Source organism: Homarus americanus, unplaced genomic scaffold (genome assembly GCF_018991925.1).
Source record: "Homarus americanus isolate GMGI-L3 unplaced genomic scaffold, GMGI_Hamer_2.0 scaffold57709, whole genome shotgun sequence".
Classification (NCBI taxonomy): domain Eukaryota; kingdom Metazoa; phylum Arthropoda; class Malacostraca; order Decapoda; family Nephropidae; genus Homarus; species Homarus americanus.
Genome location: NW_024746467.1, coordinates 32,464 through 58,288, shown reverse-complemented (window position 1 = coordinate 58,288; position 25,825 = coordinate 32,464). Strand labels below are relative to the sequence as shown.

The window sequence follows — 25,825 nt, the reverse complement described above, 5'->3', positions numbered from 1 at the left end:
GCAACCATTATATGTTTGTGTGTGTGTGTGTGTTTAATTCAAATGGTTTACATATCAAATTACTTAAAAAATAAGAATGTTTATTAGTGAATTATGACACATGTGATAAATTTAAACACACAAAACATTACACACACACACACACACCCCTTCACCTTCTCTTGTTACCACATACTTGATCATGAGACGAAAGTGAAAGCAGGAGGCGGTGAGGGTACATTCTCCTCCTCCTCTTCCTGTTTTCCTCTTCCTCCTCTTTTTCCTCCTCTTCTTCCTCTTCCCCCTCTTCCTCTTCTTCCTCCTCTTCTTCCTCCTCTTCTTCCTCGTCCTCCTCTTCCTTTTCTTTCTCCTCCTCTTCCTCTTCCTCCTCTTCTTTCTCCTCCTCCTCCTCTTCTTCCTCTTCTTTCTTCTCTTCTTCCTCCTCCTCCTCTTCTCCCTCTTCTTCCTCCTCCTCCTCTTCTTCCTCTTCTTCCTCCTCTTCCTCCTCTTCTTCCTCGTCCTCCTCCTTCCTCCTCCTCCTCTTCCTCCCGCCACCTTGAAGACACCAGATTATGATTTCCTCAACACACACACACACACACACAGAGTTATGAACACATCACCTTAATCATTCTCTTCCCCGTAGAAGTGTAGAAAGAATGTAGGAACTTATTGTTTAGCCTTGGGGGGCGTGATGTCCTGAGAGGCAGATGTGTGGTGATGGCAGGATAGGGTAGGGGGGCAGTCAAGCAGGATAGGGATGAACAGGAATGCAAATAGGACAAAACATGAGGGCAGGGCAGGGCAGGGCAGGGCAGGGCAGCAAAGTTGTTGATACTTATTAGTAGTCACATCTCTCCTCCTTCAGGTTAGACGCCCTTCCCTTCTTCAGGTTCCCCAGCCGTATGACTAGGTTCCTGGGTACACCTGCCGCTAGGAGATCTCTGGCTGTAGGTGCTGTAGATGACGCAGAAGGAGTAGTTTTGAGGGCAGGACAGTGTGTGAACGATTCCCAAGCAGCCTCCAGTAGGGGCGGCGTGTCTAGCCTGGCGCGGTAGACGGTTGAGGATCTGTCGGTGCTGCCTATGGAGGACAGGCCGCCGTACACGTAGAGATAACCGCTCTGTAAATAGAACTGCGGTAAATAACTGCTCTGTTAATGTAAGCTCTGTAAACAACTGCTCTGTAATCATAACCTCTCACCTAACCTGACACTAACCTGACACTAACCTAACACTAACCTGACACTAACCTGACACTAACCTGACACTAACCTGACACTAACCTGATATATTTATTATAATTACTTAATGAGGAAAATAACAACATATCAGTGAGGGGTGAGGTACCTTAGTGAGGGGTGAGGTACCTAGGTGAGGGGTGAGGTACCTTAGTGAGGGGTGAGGTACCTAGGGTGAGGGGTGAGGTACCTAGTGAGGGGTGAGGTACCTTAGTGAGGGGTGAGGTACCTTAGTGAGGGGTGAGGTACCTTAGTGAGGGGTGAGGTACTAGTGAGGGTGTGAGGTACCTAGGTGAGGGTGAGTACCTAGGTGAGGGTGAGGCACCTTAGTGAGGGGTGAGGTACCTTAGTGAGGGTGAGGGGTACTAGTGAGGGGTGAGGTACTAGTGAGGGGTGAGGCACTAGTGAGGGGTGAGGTGCCTAGTGAGGGGTGTGAGGTACCTTAGTGAGGGGTGAGGCACCTAGTGAGGGGTGAGGTACCTTAGGTGAGGGGTGAGGTACCTTAGTGAGGGGTGAGGTACCTTAGTGAGGGGTGAGGTACCTAGGTGAGGGGTGAGGTACCTTAGTGAGGGCTGCATCGTGGAAATATAAAGGTTTAGGTAATTGCAGATTAACTTTGGTCCAGGTGAGATAGATCAAGTCCAGTTTCCATACGTCAGACTGCACCTCTGACCCGTCCGTGCCTCCTATCACGTACAGCTCTGGAAGAATAAGTACACGGACCTGTTAAGGACTCTCTCTCTTGAATTTCTTCTAAAAATTAATTTATTTAATCCCACATACGAGCGCTTATCAGACCTGGTTCTGATGCCCGTGTGTGTGTGTGTGTGTGTGTTTTCATTCAACCTTGGCTTGGCTTGTAAGATAAAATGTTTATTCCCTTTAAACCATTCATTAATATTAACTCAGGTGTACACACGACAGGTTACTTACACAGCTTATATAACTAAGAGAATTTACCCGTAACTCACCTGTGAATCACCTGTAACTCACCTGTATCTTTCTGTACGGCAGCGTGACACCGTCTTGGGCTGGGATAGGCGTTTACGAGTGGGTCTGGATGGGTTTTAACCATCTCCCATTTACCCGTGTCCAAACTCAGCACTGGCAACTGCAAAGAGGAAATTCCAATGTGTCAGTCAAAGGCGGGCATGACAGCGTCGTTCTGCTATCCTACAATATTTTCCTGTTGTGTTAATGACGCAGGGTGGAGCTATGGGCAAGTTTCTCAACGCCATTTGTCTCTGTCTACCCAGCAGCAGTAATTGGGGACCTGGATGTTAATTGTGTTCCGGGGTAATGGTTAGCCAGTGCAGTCGGTGAGTTGTCCGGTTTTCTCGGACTATTCCTTGACACTGGGTCATGCAGCTCGTTAACTCAGGGTGTGGTTGTTGTGTTGGTGACAGCTTCTACACAATTATTATTATTATTATTATTATTATTATTATTATTATTATTATTATTAAGATTATTATTATAATTATTGTTGTTGTTGTTGTTACACTATGCCATTATGAGATGACGTGTGTGTGTGTGTGTGTGTACTTTACCTCATCAAGGAAGAACACATTGTAGGCGTCAGCACCGCCCACGACCACCAGTCTGCCAGGCACCACGCCCACCTCTGCCCTATACCTCCCCTGTGGCTCACCATCCTGGTCAGATTAGGTCAGATTACGTTAGGTTACGTTAGGTGAGATATAAGAACATATAATTTTACCTCAGCTGGGGGTTAATCAGGTGTAATAAGCTGGGGTTGAAGCTTACCTTGAGGATACCGTGGGGCGCCAGACAGGTCCAGGTGAGGGTGGGCAGGTGAAGGGCGTGGGCGTGCATGGAGAAGTGATAGCCCGACGTGCCGCCCACGACGTACATATTGTCCCCCAAGCGACGTACAGCCTGGTGAAAATGTGCACACGGTCGTATTACACACACATAAATACACTTACACACACACACACACACACACACACACACATACACACATACACAGATAAATAACGCACATATACACTCGCATAAACACAGATACACACACACAAACACACACACACACACACACAAACACACACACACAAACACACATACACTCATATACACACACACATACACACACACACACACACATACACACACACACACACACACACACATACATACACACACACACACATACACACACACACACACGCACACACATACATACATACACACACACACATACATACACACACACACATATACACACACACACACACACACACACACACACACACAGCCTAAAGTTTATATATCAAAATAATAATTTAATTAATGGGTTAAATGTAATTATATATGTACGTACGTTAATTATGAGATGTAAATTTAATTATTATTTTTATCAACTATGAACGTCTGGTGTAAATAATATGAGTTTTTTAATTCACTATAGCAATTAATTAAGAATCGTTTAATATATTGGGGAAATTAATATATTTTTGTATTTAGTATTTTTTTAATATAATTGAAACTTAAAAAAAAATTAATTTAGATGCTTACTTGACCATATAACTGAGGCGGCGAGTGACCTGATGTCCCTAGTGATCGCCATTGACCCGTGTTGACGTCACACGCTTCTACCTGGCTACTCAGAAGACTGCCAAAGGGAAAACTTGTGCCGCCCATCATGAGGAGATCACGCCCACAGGAGGTGAGACAATGGGACACACTGGCCTTGGGCGTATTGGATGGGTCGGATATTTGCTCCCATTCACACGTTGATAGATTAAGTCGCCATGTCTGGAACACAAGACAAACCTGCATTAGTCTGTCAGAAATATGGACAAATATTCAACGAAAACTAACCTAAACCCAACCAAACCCAACCAAACCCAACCAAACTAAACCAACCATGTAGAGACTAGTTCAGGCTACCTCATTAACTAACTACCTACCTATTAAAACATGAATTGGTCATTAATAAAAACAAAGTAATGGTTTTTTTTATTGGTCAGATTCATAGAAATATTTTATAATCTGGTGAATTATTGATGACGACATGACTTGAGGAAAGACGTTAAGTGGTTGAATTATCTGTTAAATGGTTGAATTATCTGTTAAATGGTTGAATTATCTGTTAAATGGTTGAATTATGTTAAATGGTTGAATTATGTTAAATGGTTGAATTATCTGTTAAATGGTTGAATTATCTGTTAAATGGTTGAATTATCTGTTAAATGGTTGAATTATCTGTTAAATGGTTGAATTATCTGTTAAATGGTTGAATTATCTGTTGAATGGTTGATGAAATAGCTGAAGAAGTTGTCCATACGTGAGCCATCGTGGGTACAGTCACTTAATGCGATTAAGTTGGACTCACGGACGTTTAGTAATTTTTCTTTTAATGAATAAACTATATGTTAATGGGTAATTAAAACGCTTACTCACACACACACACTCTCACACACACACACACACACATTTCTTGAGGTGCGGTATATAGTTTTCAGAGCTCGTGAACATTAACCTAACCTAACTTATTTAAAAGGGATTTTTTTTAACACACTAACGCTACCTGAGGGTGGGGTTAGGTTAACGTTCGGTTAACGCTAGGTTAGGTTAGGTTAGTAAGGTTAGGTGTAATAGGCCCCTGTCTCATCAACAGAACGTATTATATAAATGGGTCAATACATCTGATATTATATTCAGATTCACCACCCTGTAACTTTCCACTGTCTATGAGTAAGACATGAGATTGACACGTGAGCGGGCAACTTACCCAAGAGGGCGGGACCCATAGCTCAGCATTCCTGTAAGCACACACTGCGATGCCCCTAAGCTTCAGTAGCTCACCACAACTCATATCGTAAGGACGTGACCTAACGTTTATCATACATAAACACCGTCCCTTTCTCATTCACTCCTAGACAGTGAGACTTACGGTTGATATACACTCAGGAATTATATATACAACCTTTTATAATAAAACAAAGGAACTACCGTTTGGGTTTCGTTACTTAAAACCCATGGCAACACTTCATCTACGGCTGTTGATGCTATCTTGTCCAAACAGGTTCACCCCCCACCACCCATCCCCCACCACCCCCACCACCCATCCCCACCACCCCCCACCACCCCCACCACCCATCCCCACCACCCATCCCTGCCCCCCACCACCACCCATCTCCCTGCCCCCACCACCACCCCCACCACCCATCAACCCCCACCACCACCCACCACCCATCCCTCACTCACCCATCCCCACCACCCATCCACTCTCCACCACCCACCACCCATCCACCACTCCATCCACCCCCGCCTCCTCACACTTCACCATTCCATCCCCACCACCACCTAAGTTACGTAAACAGTGATGGTAGTGGTACCAGTGGTGGTGTATTAGCCCAGGTCAGGTTGAGTCAATGCTGATGTTCCACACACACACACACACACACACACACACACACACACACACACACACACACACACACACACACACACACACACACACACACACATACATACATACACACACACACACACACACACATACACATACACATACACATACACACACACACTACACTACACACATATGTAAGTATCTCTCATTCTATATGTTTCTGTCGCAAATGAATAATAGTGAAGGTATTATTATTATTGTTACTATTATTATTATTATTATTAGTAGTAGTAGTAGTAGTAGTAGTAGTAGTAGTATTGTTATTTACGTTAGGTTAGTGTCCGGGTGATTAATCTTCAGGTCAGATAAACTAAGGTGTCTAAGTAATTAAAATTTCCTCCTTAAATATTATTAAAATAAAAATTAATTGCTTAAATACATGTGTTGTCAAGGGCGGATCCAGGGGGTCGTGAGGGTGCGGACCCCCCTTATATAGTAAAAAGTAATAACTATTGACCTGAAAATGTCTCTTACTATCAAGTGCACATGGCTTCAAAATGGCTTCAATATTGGCCTGATAAAAAAAAAAAAAATCTGGGGGAGGGGACAAAAAAACCTTATCTTGATGGGCTCCCTTTTTCTCGCCATGTCCCCCCACTCAAAACTTCCTGGACCCCCTCTTTTGATATTCCTGGATCCGCCCCTGGTTATATAAGTGAACAGGTATAGTGGAGGGGACAGACAGACAGGGGAAGAGGTGTGTGGGAGACAGACAGACAGGGGAGGAGGTGTGTGGGAGACAGACAGACAGGGGAGGAGGTGTGTGGGAGACAGACAGACAGACAGGGGACGAGGTGTGTGGGAGACAGACAGACAGGGAAGAGGTGGGGAGACAGACAGACAGACAGGGGAGGAGGTGTGTGTGTGGGAGACAGACAGACAGACAGGGGAGGAGGTGTGTGTGGGAGACAGACAGACAGACAGGGGAGGGAGGTGTGGGAGACAGACAGACAGGGAGGAGGTGTGTGTGGGAGAGAGACAGACAGACAGGGGAGGAGGTGTGTGGGAGACAGACAGACAGACAGGGGAGGGGAGGTGTGTGTGGGGAGACAGACAGACAGGGAGGAGGTGTGGGGAGACAGACAGACAGGGAGGAGGTGTGGGGAGACAGACAGACAGACAGGGGAGGGTGTGTGGGAGACAGACAGACAGGGGAGGAGAGGTGTGTGGGGACAGACAGACAGACAGACAGACAGGGGAGGAGGTGTGTGGGAGACAGACAGACAGACAGACAGGGGAGGAGGTGTGTGGGAGACAGACAGACAGACAGGGGAGGTCATCCAACTGCTGACAGCTGCAGGTTTGATTCTGTCTCACGTGGATTGGTTCGTCTAGCCACGTGTACTGTTGAGTTTCTACTTTTTGTGGTTAGTTTAGGTTAGTGTTAGGTTAGGAAAAGTTATGTTAAGTTAAGGTTGAATAAGATGAGAGAGAGTGTGTGTGTGTGTGTGTGTGTGTGTGTGTGTGTGTGTGTTAGTCATATGGCCTTGGGTCACTAAGTGAATGGTTGAGGCTTGTGGCTGACTGTAGCTACGTCCCCGGGTTAGGGTAGGTTAGTGCTGGGTACGTTAGTGTTGGGGTAGGTTAGTGTTGGGTACGTTAGTGTTGGGGTAGGTTAGTGTTGGGGTAGGTTAGTGTTGGGGTAGGTTAAGTTACGATAACTTGGGTTAGGTTTGATTTGGTTAAGTTAGGTTAGGTTACGTTTGATAAAAGTAAGTAACTGTTATATTATTAATCCCTGAGTTAAAATTTATAATAAATAACTCATGTTAAGGAGCACGGGACGACGCCACACCCAGTGCCGGATTTAGAACTGTGGAGGCCCATGGGCAGCCTCTTGTGGAGGCTCCCGTCATTATAAGAGGGTGGGGTGGTGAGTGAAGCGAGCCTAAACATCTGAGAGTTCCGGGGGGCGCTGTGAGCCTCCCGGGAAATTTTTGAAATCTGAACACTTCTTTGGAAAATTTTGAAGCCATATGCAGTTATATTGAGGAAATTAGAACATTAGTTCATTTTTAATCAATATATGTTTGTGTAATTCTAAATATATTATTAGCAACACACAGAAGCATTCATAAAAAATATACGGTTCATAAGAAAACCAGGTAGTCATGAATTTCACGGAGTAGCTAGCCTAATTTCTATCACGCTTCTTGCTGAACATAGTTTTACGTGATGGAATAGATAAACATGAATTTTAAAGCATGAAAAAAAAATAATCCAAATGAATAAACAAATAAATAAAATATTGTAACATATGGAGTGCCCCAGATTGTGGAGGCCCCAGGGCAGCTGGCCACTTTGCCCACTTCCTAAATCCGGCCCTGGCCACACCAACACTCACTGGTGATAAAGCCTTCAAGCGAGTATGTAAACAAAAAACACCCGCCATAATACATCTTTTATGGCGAGGATTTACGCGGGAAAAGTTGATGTATATAGAGGGATTTTGGCGCGTATCAAAATGCTCATAGATTATATACTTATTTATACAGCCGTGTGTGTGTGTATGTGTGTGTGTTAAAGCCTTGAAATTATGTCCGTAGTAAGTGGAATCAGACGGTCACTCGGCAGGTAAGGTAGATGGTGGTCCCTGACTTGAAAAACAGGTTTAAACCAATGGCCTCCTTAGTCGCCCGGTTATGTATGGCCACTATACTGTGTATGGCCACCACCACCAACAGTAGTCTGGCCACTTTTCTTATCAATATAGTAATTAATATTCTTATACACATAATGGGGGTATATATGTTTGAGTAACTGTTTCTTCATGTGTGGGATATTGATGAGGCTATGTTGGCTATGTTGGCTATGTCGGCTATGTTGATCCAGAAAAGAATTTTACTTAACACGGGAGATAGAGAGGTGGTGGTGTTGTGGTGTTACGTAATGTAGTGGTAGTGGTGGTGTTGTGGTGTTACGTAATGTAGTGGTAGTGGTGGTGTTGTGGTGTTACGTAATGGTGGTAGTGGTGGTGTTGTGGTGTTACGTAATGTAGTTGTAGTGGTGGTGTTACATGGTGGTGGTGGTGGTGGTGTTGTGGTGTTACATAATGGTGGTAGTGGTGGTGTTGTGGTGTTACATAAATGGTGGTAGTGGTGGTGTTGTGGTGTTACATAATGGTGGTAGTGGTGGTGTTGTGGTGTTACATAATGGTGGGTAGTGGTGGTGTTGTGGGTGTTACATAATGGTGGTGGTGTTGTGGGTGTTTAATAATGGTGGTGGTAAAGTTGTGGTGTTACATAATGGTGGTGGTGTGCTAGGTGTTGCTATAATGGTGTGGTGGTGGTGTTGTGGTGTTACATAATGGTGGTAGTGGTGGTGTGGTGGTGTTAGCTGTAATGGTGGTAGTGGTGATGTTGTGGTGTTACATAATGGTGGTAGTGGTGGTGTTGTGGTGTTACATAATGGTGGTGATGTTGTGGTGTTACATAATGGTAGTGGTGGTGTAGTGGTGTTGCAATGGTGGTAGTGGTGGTGTAGTGGTGTTACGTAATGGTGGTAGTGGTGATGTTGTGGTGTTACATAACGGTGGTAGTGGTGGTGTAGTGGTGTTACGTAATGGTAGTGGTGATGTTGTGGTGTTACGTAATGGTGGTAGTGGTAGTAGTGGTGTTACGTAATGGTGGTAGTGGTGGTGTAGTGGTGTTACATAATGGTGGTAGTGGTGATGTTGTGGTGTTACATAATGGTGGTAGTGTGGTGGTGTGTGGTGTTACGTAATGGTGGTGTGTGATGTTGTGGTGTTACGTAATGGTGGTAGTGGTGGTGTAGTGGTGTTACGTAATGGTGGTAGTGGTGGTGTAGTGGTGTTACGTAATGGTGGTGATGTTGTGGTGTTACATAATGGTGGTAGTGGTGGTGTAGTGGTGTTACGTAATGGTGGTAGTGGTGGTGTAGTGGTGTTACATAATGGTGGTAGTGGTGGTGTAGTGGTGTTACGTAATGGTGGTAGTGGTGGTGTGTAGATGAGATTATGCACTAACTTAACCTAACCAAACGGAGGAGACAAACAGACAGACAGACACTAAATGAATCTGACATTGACCCCCCCCTCAATGCTCCTTGCGTGCCATGCGGGTGGTTAAGCTACTGTTACTTCCATCACCAAGGTTACTGAGTACGGGACCTACAAACTGTCTCTTGTGTTTGTGTAACTTTTTTGTTACTTTTTGTTATTTTTGGTTACGTTTGTTACATAAGAACACAAGAACATAAGAAAGTGGGATACTGCAGGAGGCCGACTGGCCCATACAGGGCAGATCCCTTTCACACCCATCCCAGCACTTCCATGTGCCTATCCAACTTCGTCTTGAAGCTCCCTAGCGTCCCCGATCCTACTATAGCACTCGGTAGCCTATTCCACATATCCACAACTCTATTACCAAACCAGTGCTTGCCTAATCCTTTCTGAATCGGAATTTATCTAATTTAAAGCCATTTGTTCTAGTTATTTCGTTAGTTACTGAGCTCAGAACATCTTCCATTTTTACCCTTGTTAATCCACTTACCCACTTGTACACCCTATCATATCTCCCTAACTCTATACGCTCTCTCTAATGAATGTAAGCCTGCCAGTCTTTCTTCATATGGAAGGTTTCAATATTATGGATCATTTTTGTCATTCTTCTTTGTGCTCTCTCCAAAGAATCTATGTCCATTCTATAATAAGGACACCAGAACTGAACCGCATAATCCATGTGTGGCCTCACTAATGCTAGGTAAAGTTTCAAGATAACGTCAGCAGTTCTGTTACTCACAGACCTAGATATGAACCCAAGAATCCTGTTTGCCTTGTTGCGAACGCTAATACATTGTTTTCTAGGTTTCAAGTCGTTGCTAACAAATACACCTAGATCTTTTTTCACAAACTGAGTTTTCTATTTCCGTGTTACCTAGTTTATACTTAACGTTTGTATTCGTCTTCCTATCTGTAGTACCTTGCATTTATCAGTATTAAAATTCATTTGCCAGTCTACTGACCACTCATAAGGTATCTAGATCTCTTTGAAGGTGTTCAAAGTCACTGTCTGAATTTATCACTCTCCCCATTTTGGTATCATCTGCAAATTTACTAATCCTACTAGTTATGCCTAAATCAAGATCATTAATGAATATAACAAACAGCAGAGGCCTAATACAGATCCTGGGGAACTCCTTTTGACCGCACCCAGTCTGACTTTAATCCATTTATGCTGACTCTTTGTTTCCTACCAGTTAACCATGACCTAATCCATTTTAATACTGATCCACCTATTCCATGTGCTTCTACCTTCCTTATCAATCTCTCATGAGGGACTCTATCGAATGCTTTACTGAAATCTAAATAAATTATATCATATGACTTATCATTATCTACCTTCATATACTTCTGAGAAAAAAGCTAAGCAAATTTGTGAGACAAGAACGTCCCTGGGTGAACCCGTGCTGAGAAGAATGAATTAAGTTGAATGTTTCAAGGTGGCTTCTGATTTTTGTAGCAATAATTGACTCTAGCAACTTGCCTATGATTGAAGTGAGACTAATGGGACGGTAATTTGATGCTATTGATTTATCACCCTTTTTGAAAATCGGAACTACATTTGCAAGTTTCCAAGCTTCTGGCACTAGGCCCGATTCTAATGACTTATTAAATAAAACTGCTAATGGATTACTCAACTCTTCTCTACATTCTTTTAATATTCTAGCATATACCTCGTCTGGACCAGGCGATTTATGAGGCTTCAGTTTGTTAATTACTTTAAGCACATCATTACTAGTAATATTGATATTCATCAACATATTTTCTATACTGTCGTTATATACCTTATGAACTTCTGGAAACTGTGCTAGGTTTTCATTTGTGAATACGGAGCGAAAATGACTATTTAACGTACTACACATTTCTAACTCATCATCAGTCATTTCTCCTGTCGTAGTTTTAAGGGGACCTATTGTATCTCTAACCTTTGATTTATACAGTTGATAAAAAGCTTTGGGTTATTTTTCGATTCGTTTGCTACCTTGATTTCATAATTTCTCTTTGCTTTCCTAATTTCTGTTTTTACCTGTCTTGTTAGGTTCTGATAGTAACCAAGTAAGTGATTTTCGCCTTTCTTAACTTTTCTATATACTCCTTTCTTTTTCCCTAGAAGATATAGGAGTCTATTATTCATCCATTTTGGTTGGTTCCGTATCGATCTGAATTTTCTTTTAGGGATGTGTTTATTTTGGGCATTATTGATTGTCGCAATAAATTGTTCATAAGTAGCTGCTAAATTAAATTCGGGGTTATCCCGTCCTAAGTTGACAGTTTCCGGAGGTGTGGGGGGATTAATCTTTTGACCATAGGGTCATCCCTTAGGTCTCTCCTTATGCTACCGTAATTAGCCTTCCTAAAATCCGGGATCAAGGCCGAATTTTCCTTCTTCCTGCCATCCCATATTATGTTAAAATATATGGCTTTATGATCACTGTTTCCTAGTTCATCTCCAATCCCAACATCTTTTACTAAATTTTCATTATTACTGAGAACTAAATCGAGGATATTATTTCCTCTAGTGGGCGAGTTTATGAATTGATATAAAAAACTATCCTGTACTACTTCTAGAAAATCTTCAGGTTCACTATCGCTAAGTTGATTTTTCCAATCTATGCCTGAAAAGTTGAAATCGCCTAGAATACATACATTGTTTCTATCAGATGCCTTCTTTATTTCCTCCCATAGCAATTTACCATCGTTCCTACTCAAATTAGGTGGTCTATATATAACACCAATGACTACGGATTCACTGCCCTCACCAATCTCTACCCAAATACTTTCATTGTCGCTATTTGTTTTAATGTTTGATTTATTGCAGCTTTTTAATGACACCCTGATATACACTGCTACACCGCCACCTCTCCTTCCCACTCTGTCAAATTTAAACAGGTTATATCCTGGCATATGAAATTCTGCTAAAAAATGCTTGCTGTTTGAATTTATCCATGTTTCCGTTATTGCAATTATATCTATGTTCTCTTTACTAACAATGGCCCTGAGCTGGTCCATTTTGTTACACAGGCTTCTACTATTAGTATAATAAACACTCAATATGTTTCTTCCGTTTCTATCTGTTTTACATTTATTACTTTGATGTTTGTTATTATGACTAACTATATTTTCAGCATTATCTACTTCTGTTTCACTACTTCCCAGGACTTTCACTACTTCCCAGGACTTTCACTACTTTTTGTTACTTTTTTTTTTACTTTTTTTTTTACTTTTTGTTACTTTTTTACTTTTTTTTTACCTTTTGTTAATTTTTGTTACTTTTTGTTATTTTCTTATGTTTTTGTTACGTTTGTTATTTTTTGTTACTTGTATCTTTATTTCATTTCTTCTTCTTCTTTTCCTCCTCCCTATTCCCCCTCTTCCTTCCCTTCCTCTCTCTCTTCCCCTCCTCCTCCTCTATTTCCCCTTCCTTCTCTTCCTTCTTCCCTTCCTCCTTTACGTTACTTTCTTCTCCTCTTCCCCTCCTCTTCTTCCTTCCTCCTCCCTATTTCCTCCCCTTCCCCTCCTCTCCCCTTCCCTTCCTCCTTCTTCCCCCCTTCCTCCCCCCCTTCCTCCTCCTTCCCCCCTTCCTCCTTCCTTCCCCCCTTCCTCCCCCTTCTCCCACCTCCCCACCAGTACTCCCCAGGGGCACTCACCTCCTGAAGGGGTCCGCAGGATGGGTTGTAGCCGCCCACACAGTAGAGGAAGGACTCGCTGCAGGATATCCTGTGACCGCTGCGTCCTGTAGGTGTGTGTCCTGCAGGATAACGGTGATAGGAAGAGATTAACCTGCAGGCGGTGGTCTTAACCTGCCCCTTGTCTCCTGACCTGACCTGACCTAACCAACATTGACAACACCTCGTAGTAGTCAGCCATCACACAGGGAGGTACTACCGCCTGGGAACATAATGTGTTGTCTAATGGTGGACCCTGCTGCCATATGTGACCAGGTTGATCATCTGCCTCATTTACACACAATTGTAGGGTCTCACTTGTTTCTCTTGCCATTGACAACAACATACATATAGTGTTTCTCTCTTGATCTTTTTTTTTCTTTATTTCTTTATGGTTATTTATTATTATTATTTTTATTATTATCATTATTATTATTATTATTATTATTATTATCTTATCTTATTATTTTATCATTTTTATTTTTGTATTTTTACTATAAATTTTACGTATCTGAATTATTATTATTATTATTATTATTATTATTATTATTATTATTATTATTATTATTATTATTATTATTATTATTATTATTATTATTATTATTATTATTATTATTATTATTATTATTATTATTATTATTATTATTATTATTATTATTATTATTATTATTATTATTATTATTATTATTATTATTATCGCCCCCCAGGCCCCATGTGGGTGAGTGACCTGTGCCCGGGTGGGATAATACCTGTAAAAAAGAAAAGAAAAGCTTGTATAGGTTAAGTGTGTGTGTGTCAGGACGTGTTTGTGTCAGCAGGACTGCCACTCATACTCACCCTCCGCTGACCACGTTTGTACTTCATCCATGAACCTGTCTTGCATGCTGACGAAGGCCTGACACCTGTTGACGATGACTTGACACCTCCTGACGACGACTGACACCTCCTGACGACGACTGACACCTCCTGACGACGACTGACACCTCCTGACGACGTGAGTGACTGCTGCTACTGACGAAGACTTTAACCCTTAACAGCGTGGGTTATTCACGTGTCCAGGTACTGTCCCCAGGTACTGTCACTCGGTCACTGGCTAATTAAACGTGTGTATCCCCAAGTACTGTCTCTTGGACACTGGCTTCAACACACATCCTACCGAGCTTTATAAACTCATGACAGGTGTTGAGTTGCCAACATAGAAATTAATTAAGACCGATTAATTAGTTTACCTGTCTACTGAAGGGCTAGTTTTCACCTTAATTAGTTATTGTTAGCTCTTTCTTTTAGGGTTTTTTTTGTAAATTGAATTTTATCTTTTTGGTGTAAATTTGTGGTGGTTAGCGGTGGTGGTGGTTGGTTGTGAGTGTTGGTGGTGGTAGTGTGGCAGTCAGGTTAGGCTAGGATAGGTTAGTGTTAGGTTAGATTAGTACTAAGTTAGATTAGATTAGGTTACAATTAGGTTACAGTTAGGTTATACTTAGGTTAAGCAGTATTAGTGTTAGGTTAGGTTAGAGTATTTAGTGCATTATTATCGGCTGTGGTGTTCGAGTGGTTAAGAAGATGGACTTGAAATCCATTGGGTTTTTCCCGCACAGACTCGAATTCTGTCCGCAGCGATGTGTACTGAAGGAGGCCCACCAGGAGACCTCCCTTACTGTAGGTTCTGCTGTAGTTTTATACCAAGGTGGGTGTTGGTTTACCTGAGGAAGTCCTCTAACCTAACCTGTGTAACCTAAGCTGTACTTATTATTGTTATTATTATTATTATTATTATTATTATTATTATTATTATTATTATTATTATTATTATTATTATCAAACTCCACGACTGAAGTTTTATGACTTATTTTAAGATTGATAATAATCAACTATGTGTATATTAAAACTTGTCCTTTGAAGTATTATAGTGTATATCATGTATAAATAATGTATACACGAGAAGAAGTATACTCAGGTCTATTAAGGGACAATATAAATTAAAATGTCCTTTTTAATCTCTATTATATTATATAATTGTCATTATCATTGTCATTCCTAAAAGATATAATATAATACCATGATTGCTGAACTAGTAATCCGTTTTCTGTAATTTAATGATTAATGTTATCATTTTAGTTTTATAACCGACTTAAATCCAGTGACAATGTTGTTCTTTTAGCATATGAATAAAAAATAATATATCTCTTGTATGTTATTATTTTGGTGTTTTTATAATTTATTTTTATTTTTAAATTAAATATATTGTAATAGGTATTTGATGATATAATCGTAATATTTTTAAATTATGTTTTTTATGGATAATTAATATGTAAAAGCACGACTGCTATAACCTAGAAGACCATACTGTTCTTTTAGCTTTTGAATAAAACTAAAATATATCTCATTTATGCTCTTACTTTTTTATATGTATAATTTAGTTATATTTAAAAATATATATAATATTATAGATGTTTTATGATAAAATTATAATATGTTTAAATTACATTTTTTATGGATAATTAATATATTAAAGCACGACGACTATGACCTACAAGAACGCCTCCATTGTTTTGTTGACTCGAGGATGTTGACGTGGAGAGCAGTTAGTCGGCTTCATAGAGTGAGTATAATCTTCTCTTTCCTCTATAATTATATCATTCTCGTGTGTTTTGACGTATAATCTGTATTTTATTACACACGATGGAGAGTTATAGGTGTGTTTTGGTGACGTATTAATCGTGATATGGGAGAAATGAGGAGGCAATGTATCGAGGGATTTGTGTGCCTTAGGTTAGGGTAGGGTCTCTTGTCTCCTCTGGGTGTGGTTAGGTTAGGTTAGGTTAGAGATAATTTGCATCAAAATGTTATACTATATAGGGTAAACTAATGAAAACAAAATAGGATTTACTTTAGTGTTTCCTTAATAGTTTTTTTCTTCCAGCCTGTGCTCTCTCACTCACAGACAGGAGACTTGTAACAGAATATAAATTTAGACAATTGTGGATCTATGACTTCATCAAATATAGTTAAAGAGAATTACCTCTCCACATCAGCATGAGATGAACCAGCAGAGAAAATTGTGAAAAGTTTAGGAAATTTTACTGCCAGCATTATCCTCAAAGGTCATGACTGTCTTGTAAAACTCTATAATATTTTAATTTGTATATTAATAACGTCAGGTAACATACAGCAGACCAAGCACTGCCACTCATCATCTAGCATACGAGTATGGGGGTACTTCCTTAAGTACACATACATACATACATACATACATACATACATACATATAGTACATACATACATACATATAGTACATACATACATACAGTACATACATACATACATACAAACAGCTCCTGATTTATGTACTGTACAGCCCTGTAAATGTATTCAACGCATATTATATCATTATGTCTAAATCACATGTAAGTCTGTATATTTTCAGCCACCGGCTGCAACTCTATTAATAAACCGTTTATTATTATTATTATTATTATTATTTTTATTAATACAGTATTATTGTTATTATTATTATTATTATTATTATTATTTTTATTAATACAGTATTATTATTATTATTATTATTATTATTATTATTATTACACACACACATCAGAAGGTGATTAAAGACAGTGGTTAAAAACATCCAAAATTTTTAACAATAATGTGATGACCTAAACTACCCTGACCTAAATTACCCTGACCTGAAACCACCATTAAAAATCGACATAATCAAACAATCACCGCTGGTTCCGGTCAAAGAGCCACTGGTTATTTGACCGGACATCCCGGTCAAATAAGCACTTTAAAGTATTTCAGTAAGTTGTTTAAATTCTACATCTGTGAAATTATTGGTAACTTTTCTGAACACTGAAATGAGTTAGTTATTAGATTAAGTTCTGTTCCTTATTTTTCCGAACACTTAAATGGGTCGGTCGTTACATTAATTTCCGTTCCAAAAATTTTCCGAAGACTTTAATCTATCGTTCGTGGCATCGACAATAATAATAATAATAAGTTCCAACGTTCTTCCAGGTACAAGGACAATGTTCTCCCTCTTCTACGGACTCTACAAGTACCTGTTCAAGAAGGACGAGTTTTTTGTACTCATACTCGGACTGGATAATGCTGGCAAAACTGTGAGTATGGTTAGGTTAGGTTTTGGTTAGGTTAGGTTTTGGTTAGGTTAGGTAGTCTGCCACCATTGTTTTAGCTGTGATAGAATGACAAACTATCTCACGTGTTAACATTCACCTGAGCATCCACCAGGGGTTCGTATTTAAACCTACCACATCCACCAGGGGTTCATATTTAAACCTACCTCATCCACCAGGGGTATAAGCAATGGGTCCCTATCTAAATGGGTTATATGCCAGAGTGCCAAATAAGGTCAATATTTGGCACAGGCAGTTGATGATAGTGCCACCAGTCATATCCTCAGCTGCAAAAGGAAGTGTAAATTGTAAACATTCATCAAGTATAGTCGTGGATTCATCTTGGAGAGGAATTTTTTTGGGCTTTAACATTCTCAACATTCTCGATCATTCCTCAACATTCTTCACCATTTTCAATCATTTCTCAACATTTTTCGATAATTTTCAACCATTTCTCAACATTCTCTTAACATTTCCTCCCAACATTCCTCCCCAAATCCTCCCACCATCCTCCCCAACATTCTCAACATTCTCTCAACATTTTCCAGACATACCTCGAAGCTGCTAAAACCAAATTCACCAGAGGCTACAAAGGCCTAAGCCCCAGTAAAATCACCACAACTGTCGGCCAGAACGTCGGAGGGATAACTTACGCAGGAATCAAGCTCAGTTTCTGGGACCTAGGCGGACAGGAGGAGCTGCAGCCGTTGTGGGAGAAGGTAGGTATGGGGGGGGGGGTGAAGGAGGCAAGCTTGTTTTTCTATCCTAAATTAAATATTATTTTTTTATATAATTTAGATTGTTTTATAAATTAGATTCTGTTCCATACCCTTAGCTAGATTCTGTTCCACACCCTAAGCTTGATTCTGTTTCACACCCTTAGCTTGATTCTGTTTCACACCCTTAGCTTGATTCTGTTCCAAACCCTAAGCTAGTTTCTGTTCTACACCCTAAGCTAGATTCTGTTCCAAACCCTAAGCTAGATTCTGTTCCAAACCCTAAGCTAGATTCTGTTCCACACCCTCAGCTAGATTCTGTTCCACACCCTAAGCTAAATTCTGTTCCAAACCCTAAGCTAAATTCTGTTCCACACCCTAAGCTAGATTCTGTTCCAAACCCTAAGCTAGATTCTGTTCCACACCCTAAGCTAGATTCTGTTTAACCCTGCTAGATTCTGTTCCAAACCTAAGCTAGATTCTGTTCCAAACCCTAAGCTAGATTCTGTTCCACCCCCTGCTAGATTCTGTTCCTAACCCTAAGCTAGATTCTCCCGTGGTAGTCTGACGCTCATTTGTTATTGTTTTCGTTTCAGTATTTTAAGTGCCACGCAGTGATTCACATGGTGGATTCGGCGGATAGGGAACGGATGGATGAGTCGAAGGAGGCTTTTGGTGAGTTGGTTAGGTGGTGTGATTCCTACCGGTAGTTAGTTATAGTGGTTGTTAGGTAGGTATGGTGGTTGTTAGTTATGGTAGTTAGTTTCCATATTTTACACCATATAAGACACACGGCCATATAAGAGACACGGTCATATAGGAGACACGGTCATATAAGAGACACGGTCATATAGGAGACACGGTCATATAAGACACCAGTTAATGTGAGCAATACATACAAGTAATAAACCATATGTAAGTAACAATAATAACTACAGCGTCGCCAAACCAGTAAATAAAAGCCAACTGAAGGACTAAATATGGTAAAGCCTCCACGAACGACGGTAATGTGGCCTCAAATATTGCAGTGTGAGGTGAGTCGTCTTATTGCGATTCATTAATGACCATTAAAATAAAGCAGTAATAATGAGATGTGTTCCCAAGTGTGACTTTTTCATATCTTTTGTGTGGCTTTTTACCCTTCTCTCCCCCCCCAAAACAATACAATTAAATAATGTTTCTGAATGCACCTTATACAATATAAATGAATAATAATTTGGTCACACAAGAGGAGATGGGACGCCATTTTTTCGTTTGTGTTTACAGCTGGGAGTCTGAGACGATAGTTCTACACGAGAATATGAAGAAAATAAGACCCTGGTTGTAGCTGTAGTAAAATTAATGTAAAAAAAATTAATATACAGGCAGTCCCTGACTTACAACGGGGTTAGGGACCCAAATCCAGGTTGTAAGTAGAATTGGTCGTAAGTAGAATTGGTCGTAAGTCGAAAATGCAAAAAATAATACATAGAAAATCTAAAATGAAATACAGTAAAGTAAAAGTAATCAATAATGAAAAATGAATACAGTGTTTCTGTGCACTTACCTTTAATGTAGTCAGCTGAATGCACACGGGGCCCCCATAATATTTTCATTAAACATGTAGACTACATTAATTGGATAAAGCAGTGGAGGAGACAGGGCTGGGTGGGTCATCAAATTCACTTTCTTCAGACAGGCTAACGTACTTGTTGAAGGTATTGGATCATCTTTAGGGAGTGAAGAGGCAGCAGTGGTGGGGCGTGAGGAGGCAGCAGTGGAGGACTTCTTAAAATATATGTCCAATTTAGACTGCACATTTTGCCTTTTCTTTTCGTTGTAAATCTCCCTGTAAGAGCAAGTGCATCTTGGACCAGTCTGTCAACTTTTGTAAAACACTCAACATTTTGATCCATTTCTTCAAACATTTGCATCCCCTTATTAATAGTACCAAATGCCTCTGCCTTGTCCTTCAAAATTGTTGATATCATCGCGTTAAATGGTTGCTACCGTTTTTCCATTTTCATATTGCATTATTATTTTAATTTACATCTCAAAAGTAATTGACTGTCTCAGCACCACGAGAACTCTCACTTTTACGCTTGCCAGCCATTTTAAAGGGAATTATAAAATTTTTTGTCGGTACACAGCGCGATCACTAACAACAACAACGGCCAAACACCAACTGAGCGCACTATGGCGTGGATGGTGTACACCACGAGGCGGCTCAGCCCACGCTGTCGTACGGGACAGAAACGTTTCAGTACTAGAAAATACGTAATTTGAAAAATATTTTATACGACTACGGCGGTCGGGTGGTCGTAAGTCGAGGAGTACTCCCGCCCCCTGTACCTGAAGGATAATAATATCTTTACCCATAATGCAATATTGTCACCAACTGATATATTGTTTTTTTCTATTATGTCTGAGTTAATATAAAAATAAAATATAATCAATTTTTTTCTGATTTTTAATTAATTTTAAGCCATTGAATATAATTGTCATTGGGTAAATTGGCTATTAAAATTGTGTCCCTGTAGTGAAGATGTTCCTGGTGATAGTCTATTAACTACTTGTGTATAGGGTCCCTGTCTCTATTGAATAAAATCATCTACTTAACCTAACCAAACCCTAACCTAACCCTAACAAAAATCTAACCTAATCCTAACCTAAATCTGACCCAACCCTAACCTAACCCTAACCAAAATCTAACCTAACCAACCCTAAACTAACCTGATTTCTCTTACGTTACAGACAGAATGATATCGAGCGAGAACCTGTCCGGCGTCCCTCTACTGGTTCTGGCCAATAAACAAGACATACCCGAGTGTATGGGTGTACGGGAGGTCAAACCGGTCTTCAACCAATCGGCCGATCTGATTGGCCGGAGAGACTGTATGGTTATGCCAGTCTCGGCTTTGACTGGGTGAGTTAAAAGAGGGTTTGTTTTTATTTATGGTTTGGGGTAGTGTAGTGTAGTGTAGTGTAGTGTAGTGTAGCATAGTGTAGTGTAGGGTAGGATAGAGTGTAATGTAGCATAGCATGGTGTAGAAATGCATAACCTACAATAATCATTTCATATGACTTTCACCCTTATGTCCAGGTTACCAATTGACTCTTTTGATTTACCCAGGGAACACAGGAGAGCTTAGGGGGCAATACAGTGCAAGACATAACCCATTCCAGGGGACTATGGCTCTTAGCGGGTTATGTTCCAGAGGTGCTGAATCGTGGTGGTGATTAGAGAGAGAGAGAGAGATAGAGAGAATAGATAGCTTAACGATCGTACAGGAATACCTCGTCGTTAGCAACTCCCACTTACCGGTAGTTGGATATTTTTACAACACTATTCATTATTATCAAAGTAAACTCCTATTATTGCAGCTCTGTGTTTGTTTACATTCGACAGAAGTAAACTCACAATAATAAACATATTATAGAATCAAAATAAAACAATATATTTAAACAAATATCTCAATGTTATGATTTGCGGGATTGTTTATATGTGATATCTCCGGGTACGAGAGATTTCTGGGTTGTTAGACGACTCTCTCCAACCTGGAAAAATAACATTCCCTTTCCCCAGAAATTTCTGAGTAATGGGGAATTTTTTATTTCAATTTCCGGAAAATTTGCCCCGTGGAAAATCCTCCCAAAGCCGGAATTTTCTTAAAAATTCCGGCTTTGGGAGCGATTTTGCGAGAGTTCCATATTTGAGGGATTCTGGGTAATGGAGAGATTACTGTAGTTTGATATATCCAAATAATACAATAAAATAACTACAATAAAATACAGTAACTACAACAAAATCAGTGTAGATGTGTGTGTAATAATAATACTAATAATAATAATAATAATAAACGGTTTATTAATAGAGTTGCAGCCGGTGGCTGAAAATATACAAACTTACATTTGATTTAGACATAATGATATAATATGCGTTGAATACATTTACAGGGCTGTACAGTACATAAATCAGGAGTTGTTTATTATTTTAACAATAGATGGGATGGTGCTATTCTTATTTCTATCGGTGCGGGCTCTTATGGGCTGAATTTTGTTGTAGTGGCGGACTGCGCGAGGTGGGCGGGGGACTGCCGGTGGCAGGAGGTGGCGATGACGAGGATGGTGCAGTAGTCCACTGCCAAACCTTTCCAGTGCTTGGTGGTGGAGGTCACTGAGGGATGGCATTTCCAGGGTGGAGAGAGTGTTGATGTAGCCGGAGTATTCTGCACCGAGCATGATTCTGCAGGCCCTTTTCTGTACCTTCTCTAGCTGACGTTGTTGGGTGGAGTTGAGAGAAGACGACCAGGCTGGTGACGCATACGTTAGTTTGGGGAGAATAAAGGTGTGTGTGTGTGCGTGTGTGTGTATGGACCATGTTTGTATGTATGTATGTATAAAGTAAATATATACTGTATATGAACCTTGTGTGTATAAAGTAAACATATATATGAACCATGTATGTATGTAGGTATAAAGTAAATGTTTATACATATATATGAATGGACCCAACAGGCTAAGCCATGTTAGACCACACCCCATAGGTCACCTCCAGCTACCAGACCGAGCTGTGTTATTTTTATTTTTCAAACCTCTACCTTAGGACATGATACGTAACTTGATTTATTGTTTCTTTATATTCATACAAGTTTATACAGAATGTGCCAAAGAAACGACCTTATTTTGTCTTCGTGGCACAACCTGTATGATCGATCGTCCGTATGTATGTATATAACTAAAATAATTAATGATCGAACGTATATCTATTGCCTTATGTATGCTGGAGTTGTGTATTGATCGTGGGACGACCTGTACGAACGACCCTGGGACACCTAACGGCCTTGGGGTAATGAAGCGAATATATCGAATTATATCTGGTATTGGGTTATGTTAGTGTTAGGTTAGGTTAGATTAGGTTAGGTTTGGTTAGGCTTGCCTTAGGTTAGGTTATATTAGCATTAAGTTAAGTTAGGTTAAGTTTACTTTACCATAATTAAGTCTACAAAAATAAATCAAGGTCAGACTGAAGATTTTCTATCCACAGGTGACCTTATATCTTACCTGTCACACCTCATAGTTAGCCAGAAGCTTAATCAGAAGCTTAATCCTGATCAAGCTGCATGCAATATCATTATCATCAAGCTGCATGACAATATAATCTAGATATGGATTACAGATCAAATTCCTTTACCAACAACCAATTGATCTAGTTACCCCCTGAAATGACCTCTGACCTGGCACACCTCAGTTAACCAGAAGCTTAATCCTAATCAGGCTGCATGGCAATTTAATCTAGATATGGATTACTGATCAATATTCCTCTCCCAGCTTCGGTACCTGATCCAGTTACAGGCATCCCCCGCGTTACAAAATCCGTAATGCGAAACCTATTTTCTCCTTTACTTCCATTATAAAACTGGAGACGAGTTCGTAAAGAATATTTTCGGCCCCCAAAAAGTAATTCAAGCACTTTTATGAATGTAAATAAACATTTATAAACACATACAATACAGTACATTAAATAATTTATGATATACTGTAATATGAAGAGAAGTACAGTTGGAATAAATAAAAATATTGTTCTGTACTCACCTTTGAGGCTTCTTTTTGCACTCCTGCGGTCACTTCCACTTGATGGCTTCTTTCCAGTCATCTTGAATAAGGGTAATGCACTGTACTGTTCTTACTGTATGTTTGTAAAGGTTAAATCAAACTGCTGGGGTGAGAAACATGAGCGTACACTGGATGTAAACAATGGAGTGACTCCACTTGGTGGAACCAAACACCAAGAAATCCACACCAAACAAATTATAATTTTTAACAAATTTTTTTATTTTATATAGTGATTTTTTTTCTAAATTGTTAAAATTTCCCCAATATCCGTAAGAGCGTATTTCCGGGCAGTATCGCGAAATTATTGGTCATAATTTACAAATTCCATAAGAGCGAAATTCCGCACCCCGGGGTTCCGTAACGCGGGGGATGCCTGTACACCTAAAAGCTAGCAGGGGAATTTTCGATCACGTTTTGTGTTTGTTTATCTATGGAGGTTCAAGCTACTGTCTACGGTCCTAATCTAACCTAACCTAACCTAACACTAACCTAACCTCACATTAGGAAATAAGCTTAAGCAGTTCATGTACTCTTTCTCCCAAGCTGGCGACGTGATCTGTCTTCCAAGCTGGCGATGTGATCTGTCTTCCAAGCTGGCGACGTACTCCCCCCATTACCGGTACTCTCTCTTCTAAGCTTTATTTACAGAGCTGGACCATCAGGAAATAAGCTTAAGCAGTTCGTGTACTCTGTCTTCCAAGCTGTCGGCGTACTCTGTGTTCTAAGCTGGCGACGTACTCTCTTCTAAGCTTTATTTACAGAGCTGGACCATCAGGAAATAAGCTTAAGCAGTTCGTGTACTCTGTCTTCCAAGCTGTCGGCGTACTCTGTGTTCTAAGCTGGCGTGTCTCTCTTCTAAGCTGGCAATGTACTGTCTTCTAAGCTTTATTTACAGGGCTGGACCATCCACCTCACATTAGGAAACAAGCTTAGTGTTCATGTGCTCTGTCTTCCAAGCAGTGGCGTACTCTGTCTTCCAAGCAGTCGACGTCTTGTCTTCTAAGCTTTATTTACAGAGCTGGACCATCACTCACATTAAGAAATAAGCTTAAGCAATTCATGTGCTCTGTCTTCCAAGCAGTTGACGTACTCTGTGTTCTAAGCTGGCGACATACTCTTTCATGGCAATGTTGTCTGCTTTATTTCTGACCATCACCATTAAGAAATAAAAGATTTCATGTGCTCTGTCTTTAAGCAGTCGACGCTCTGTCTTCCAAGCAGTCGGCGTACTCTGTCTTCCAAGCAGTCGACGTACTCTGTCTTCCAAGCAGTCGACGTACTCTGTCTTCCAAGCAGTCGACGTACTCTGTCTTCCAAGCAGTCGACGTACTCTGTCTTCCAAGCAGTCGACGTACTCTGTCTTCCAAGCACTCGGCGTACTCTGTCTTCCAAGCAGCCGACGTACTCTGTCTTCCAAGCTGTCGACATACTCTGTCTTTTACTGTACTCTTGGTGATTTACAGAGCCGGGGTCGACGAGGGCATTGACTGGCTGGTGGAGTGTATCAAGAGAAACACCGACGTTAGACCATCACTCAATCACGACGACACCTGACTCGCCAACTAGCAGTCGCCAACTAGTAGTCACCAACTAGCAATCGTCAACTAGTAGTATAACTCTTCGGAGGAGGGGGGGGGTGGTGGGTGGGTTTACAGCGACCTAAAACTATTGCTGTACTACATATACAAGGGCCAGAGGGGTGGGTGGGTGGGTGGGTGGGTTTTATAGCATAGGAGGTCTTACAGGGGTCAAATCTGTGGCCAATGGAGGGGGTAGGATTAAAAATTAGGTTTGTGGTTTGATTAGGAATATATTTAACCTGAGTTTTGGTTGATAGTTTAATTAGTGATTGTGGGTTAAGTAGTTGTGATCCTTCCAACGAGCCTGTGGTCTGGATTATCAGGTCAACGGCTAAAGTACAGGTCAATGGTGGTTATGGTAATTACCTACTGTACTGTGCTGGATACATGTACTGCTGTACATTTTGTGAAAGATTCCCTTGAACATTTTGTAATTTTATTAATACATCAAATCG

General features: G+C 40.5%; 2 protein-coding genes and 1 non-coding gene across 3 annotated transcripts; 2 read left to right on the top strand and 1 right to left on the bottom strand.

Annotated features, from left to right (window-relative positions):
* Positions 1-669: 669 nt before the first annotated feature.
* LOC121879244 (kelch domain-containing protein 10-like) lies at positions 670-14,528 on the bottom strand. Its single transcript, XM_042385842.1, has 8 exons — positions 14,184-14,528; positions 13,329-13,429; positions 3,758-3,997; positions 2,987-3,118; positions 2,770-2,874; positions 2,213-2,330; positions 1,781-1,920; positions 670-1,102 (listed from the first exon to the last, which is right to left on the bottom strand). Exons 1-8 carry the CDS (start codon positions 14,227-14,229, stop codon positions 821-823), a joined length of 1,164 nt encoding a protein of 387 aa, XP_042241776.1. The 5' UTR covers positions 14,230-14,528; the 3' UTR covers positions 670-820.
* Positions 14,529-14,880: 352 nt separating this feature from the next.
* On the top strand, positions 14,881-14,962 carry Trnas-uga. The gene has a single exon. It is a non-coding gene; the product is annotated as a tRNA-Ser (tRNA).
* Positions 14,963-15,863: 901 nt separating this feature from the next.
* On the top strand, positions 15,864-25,441 carry LOC121879243 (ADP-ribosylation factor-related protein 1-like). Its single transcript, XM_042385841.1, has 6 exons — positions 15,864-15,945; positions 17,361-17,464; positions 18,028-18,198; positions 18,792-18,870; positions 20,929-21,100; positions 25,254-25,441. Exons 2-6 carry the CDS (start codon positions 17,372-17,374, stop codon positions 25,342-25,344), a joined length of 606 nt encoding a protein of 201 aa, XP_042241775.1. The 5' UTR covers positions 15,864-15,945; positions 17,361-17,371; the 3' UTR covers positions 25,345-25,441.
* Positions 25,442-25,825: the final 384 nt, after the last annotated feature.